The sequence below is a fragment of the Penaeus chinensis genome, chromosome 1 (assembly GCF_019202785.1).
Source record: "Penaeus chinensis breed Huanghai No. 1 chromosome 1, ASM1920278v2, whole genome shotgun sequence".
In the NCBI taxonomy this organism is placed as follows: domain Eukaryota; kingdom Metazoa; phylum Arthropoda; class Malacostraca; order Decapoda; family Penaeidae; genus Penaeus; species Penaeus chinensis.
Window position 1 is genome coordinate 24,190,351 of NC_061819.1, and position 5,000 is coordinate 24,195,350.

At 43.6% G+C, this 5,000-nt stretch overlaps 1 protein-coding gene across 1 annotated transcript in view; it reads left to right on the forward strand.

Annotated features, from left to right (window-relative positions):
• Positions 1-5,000, forward strand: part of LOC125035252 (recombining binding protein suppressor of hairless-like) — a 13,750-nt gene that overhangs the window by 6,635 nt on the left and 2,115 nt on the right. The window contains exons 4-8 of the mRNA XM_047627560.1: positions 967-1,104; positions 3,228-3,481; positions 3,711-3,866; positions 4,111-4,296; positions 4,708-5,000. The exon at positions 4,708-5,000 is cut by the window's right edge and continues 2,115 nt beyond it. Coding sequence (XP_047483516.1) covers positions 967-1,104; positions 3,228-3,481; positions 3,711-3,866; positions 4,111-4,296; positions 4,708-5,000 — 1,027 coding nt within the window. The remainder of the gene's footprint in view (positions 1-966; positions 1,105-3,227; positions 3,482-3,710; positions 3,867-4,110; positions 4,297-4,707) is intronic.

Here is a 5,000-nt window from a genome sequence, read left to right on the forward strand (position 1 = left end):
GGACCCGCGGCGAGGACTCGGTCAAGCTCTGTTTGATCCTGATTCGGGGTTGGGATTTTGTTCCTTATTCTTTTTCTTCTTCTTATTTTTTTTTTCTTCTTCTTATTTTTTTTTCTTCTTCTATCCTCCTTTTTTCCCCATTATTTTTTTCTTCTTCTTCTATCCTCTTTTTTTCCCCACTCTCCACCCCTTTCTTTCGCCGCCTCCCTTTCATTTACAAGCCCCGTGTTTATGACTTGCTGGTGTAAGCGACGTCAGTTGTCACACACCGAGGCCTCGAATTATTTCGTTTTTCATATGTCTTTGTTCGCGAGTAGAAAATCTGTTTTATTTTATGTTCTTGTTTTTGTGTGTGTGTTTTCTTGGGATTTGTTGTTTTATTAGTGTCGCCTATGTCATTCTTTCCCAACACAACATTTTTTATTAGTGTCGCCTATGTCATTCTTTCCCAACACAACATTTTTACATTAGAAAAAAAAAAAAAAAAAAAAACTACCAACATTAGGGGAAGTTCTCAGGAAATACAGGTTTACACAATACACCTTCCAAAGACTTAGGGATAGGATATTAAGTGTACTCTTCCGCGCATATTTATAAGATTAGATCAAGTTGGATTTCATTTATCATAACTTAAAAAATGTATTTACTATTTCCAATACATGCCTTTATATGCTTTCAGGTTTTGTAATGAATTAAAGCTTATGTATTAATAAATAATGATGTCTATGCGTGTGTGCGTACGAGTGTGCACGCGCAATTATGCATATGCTGAACCCACACAAACATGTGTGTGTGTGTGTGTGTGTGTGTGTGTGTGTGTGTGTGTGTGTGTGTGTGTGTGTGTGTGTGTGCATGTACTGTAGGGATGGATAGATGTTTTTGAACACATCCGTCTGCAGTTTAAACATAATGGCTTCTTAGTACATGACTTGTGCCATGGAGACTAACCTCCCCCCTCTTCCGCAGTGTGCATCGCGTCGGGCACAAAGGTGGCCCTGTTCAACCGCCTGCGCTCCCAGACGGTGTCCACGCGGTACCTGCACGTCGAGAACGGCAACTTCCACGCCTCGTCGACGCAGTGGGGCGCCTTCACGATACACTTGTGTAAGTATTTCCTCGCCGGCTTTCTTGGGATTTTTGGGCTGGTGGTTGCCGCTCCTTTTTGGATATGTTGTATTACTACTACTACTACTACTACTACTACTACTACTACTACTACTACTACTAACACAACTACTACAACTGGTTGTTATTGTTGCAGTGACAACGACTTTTTTTTTTTTTTTTTTTTTCCTTTTTTTCTTTGTTTTAGCGACTGTGGGTATTCTTTTTTAGCGGCTTTGACTGCCTCAGCGACTGGTGCTTGTTTTTCCTCTTCTTCAACAACCCTTTTCGCAGCAGAATCAGTCACCAGTCAGTCAGTCAGTCAGGCAGTCAGGCAGGCAGTCAGGCAGGGTCGTGGGAGCTGCACGTGGAAAGGGGAGGGCGTGCGTTCCATTATTTTTTTTTTTCTTTTTTTTTTTGTGTGTGATTATTACCATCCGATCATTATTATTTTTTCCCCTCTGTTGCGCGCAGATATAAACACATAAACGGAATGGTTATGCGCGCGTTACGCAGCCGCGAACGGGCCGCCGCCGAAATTACGTCACGTATAAGTAATTTCGCCGTGATTTTTTTCCGTGTGTGTGTGTGTGTGTGTGTGAGCGTACGCGTAGCTAGTTTTTGTGTCGTGTGCGTCATTTGAACTCTTGTCTTTATGATGATAAGTACAAGGTTGGTTCTCATGGGAGCAAATCGACTGTTTCGTTTTACATGTTTGTAGTTAGAGGGGGGGGGGAGTGTGTTTGTTTGTTTGTTTGTTTGTATGTTGATATGATTTATTAAATGAGAACTGGGGATACATGGGTAGACACATGGACAGGAGACAAGGAAGAATGGAAGAGATGGAGAGAAAATAAATAAAGAAATAGATAGGAGGAAAAAAAACAGTCAGGGAGAGAAGTGTGTGCTTGGTCGTGTTTGTGAACATGTGTGCAAGATGATTTGCAACGAGGCGCAGGCGTAAGTGGATGCACATGCAACCGCGGTATAGTTGTGTCTTCGCGTGTGGTTTAAAGCGCGGGGGGGGGGGGGGGCGGAAGAGGGGATAGGGAGGGAGGAAAGGAAGAGATGAGGGAGGAGTAATGTTGTGGGTAGGGGTTGGGGAAGGGGGGAAGGGGGTTGGAAGGGCGGGGATGGACGGGGGAGAGGGGTGGTAGGGGGAGGGGTAACAGCTGACGGTGGGAAGGATTGAGGTGGACGCTGCCTCCTGCCAGGTGCACATCTATTATGCACCTTGCACTTTTATCTCTCGCTTGCTTGCCTTGCATCTTTCACAAATGGCTTTCCGATATTTTGGATTTTCACACGGGCATTATAGATCGTAATTTACTGAGTAAAAGGGGGACGTTATGTTTGCATTCTTTATGTCTCTCTACGTCTTAAGATTTCAGTGTTTTCGTCTCGGGCGGTTAAAGATTGAAGAAGGTCACTTTAGCCGTTAAGAAAAAACGTTACTCTTCTTCCATTTTGGCTTCGACTGCATTCTGTATGGGAGGATTAGAGGCCAATTTCACTTTATTTTGATTTATTTATTTAACCGAAGAAAGTTTTTTTCTTTTCCTTTGACTTATTTCTGTTGTTTCGTCTTGTATTGAGGTGGCGATACATTTTCTTCTGTGCGTACTTTGGCGTGAACTTTAGGTGTATCTCCTGCGCCTCGAGTTACTTTGTGCTCCTCTCATGTGAACTTTTAAATGGTGACATTTATGGATTAGTTATTTTTTTTTAAGGATTATTTGCTTTATCGCTTATTAGCCTTAGAAAAATAGTTGTGATAGCTGTAATAGAAAGAAAATAATACAGCTAAATCATATATGATATGATAAATTGTCATTTATGATGGTTGTAAAACAGCTTGAAGAATTAAAAATCCATTCAAAAAGCACTAAGAATGCCACATATATTCGCAAGCCCATTAACATACCCGCAAGTATGTTAATGGGCTTGCCCACGAACAATTCCAGAAAAGTACCACGCCCTTTAACAGTATCAGAATACCAACCATTAACAATCCAAAAGAAATGCCATTCGCCTCGATAATCCCCGCGTAATGGCATTCCCACCACCCGTCCTAGTGTAACGCCACTAACGCCTTCCTCCCCCCCCCCCCCCCCCCCCTGCAGTGGACGACAACGAGAGCGAGAGCGAGGAGTTCAGCGTGCGCGACGGGTACATCCACTACGGGTCGACGGTGAAGCTGGTGTGCGCCGCGACGGGCATGGCGCTGCCCAGACTCATCATCCGGAAGGTGGACAAGCAGACGGCCCTCATGGATGCCGACGACCCAGTCTCGCAGCTGCACAAGTGCGCCTTCTACATGAAGGACACCGAGCGCATGTACCTGTGCCTCAGTCAGGAGCGCATCATTCAGTTCCAGGTGAGAGGATGTTCGGCTGTTTTTTTGTCTTGGGATTTTGTGTTTCGTTGTTTTTATGAGCTAGGTTCTCCTCTCGAACTCCTTGGTTCATGATTTACCTGAGTTGTTATTGATACTTGCGTACATTCGTTTTCATTTGTGATAGTAGAAGGATATCACTCTCCTCACTTATTTCGCAACTGTTTTTTTTATTTTCCCAATCAACTAACACGACCCCTTGATTTCTCAGGCCACCCCCTGTCCCAGAGAACCCAACAAGGAGATGATCAACGACGGGGCCTCCTGGACCATCATCAGCACAGACAAGGCCGAATACCAGTTCTATGAGGGCATGGGCCCTGTCCGTGCACCTGTCACACCTGTACCTATTGTCAATTCCCTGCACGTAAGTATAAGATATTCTCTCTTTGTTATGGGCTAAATCTGATCTTTGTATAATAGTTGATTTCATTGTGGGGGGACTTTTGTAAGGTGAATTTTGAAATAATAAACAAATCAGTGTTTCCAGTTCCATTATCATTTACTCTGTTTAAGCTATATAGATGCTAACATGAGGTTAGATTAGTTACAGGTTCTCTACACTTCTTAGATTTTTGTTCGATACTCATTCCTGAATTTCCTGTCCACAGCTAAACGGAGGTGGTGACGTCGCCATGTTGGAACTCACTGGCGAGAGCTTCAGCCCCAATCTGCGCGTGTGGTTTGGCGACGTCGAGGCAGAGACGATGTACCGCTGTCAGGAGTCGATGCTCTGCGTTGTGCCCGACATCTCTGCTTTCCGAAGGGGGTGGCAGTGGGTCCGTCAGCCTACGCAGGTGAGGAGCGCTTTGTTGGTGTTTGAGGTCTTGTATGTCTGTGCTGTAATTTACTATGTGCGGATATTTAGGAATGTTGATTCATTTAAGGCTTTTAATTTTTGTAGACAACATTTGTTAAGATAAACACAATTGTAGGTGTTTTATTTAGTTTTGCCATTAGGAAGTATGTCCTATATTTTTTTCACTCGTTACTAGTCCAGAAACTTTTCCTTATTAAGCGAATTTGTTCATTCTGTGAACATAAAAGTAATTAGTTGTGTGTGTGTGTGTATTATTTATTTATTTATTTATTTATTTTGATTTATATTATATACACATATATATATATATATATATATATATATATATATATATGAGACTTAAGAATGAATACAATACAAATTTCTCAATTGCTTTTCTCTCTTCCAGGTGCCTGTGTCTTTAGTCCGTAACGATGGCATAATCTATGCCACCAACCTTACCTTCACATACACACCTGAGCCTGGCCCGAGGCAGCACTGTCCCCAGGCGGACGACATTATGAGACCACCCCAGCATCGCCTGCCACCCGCCTCCCTGCACGACACGCCCACCTCCGCCCACGCGCACCATCATGCCTCGCCACCAGCCAACCCTCTTGTACCTCTACAGTTCGAACCTTCACAACCACTTCATACATCCACCCAACAACAGCATCAGCAGCAACAGCAACAGCAGCAGCA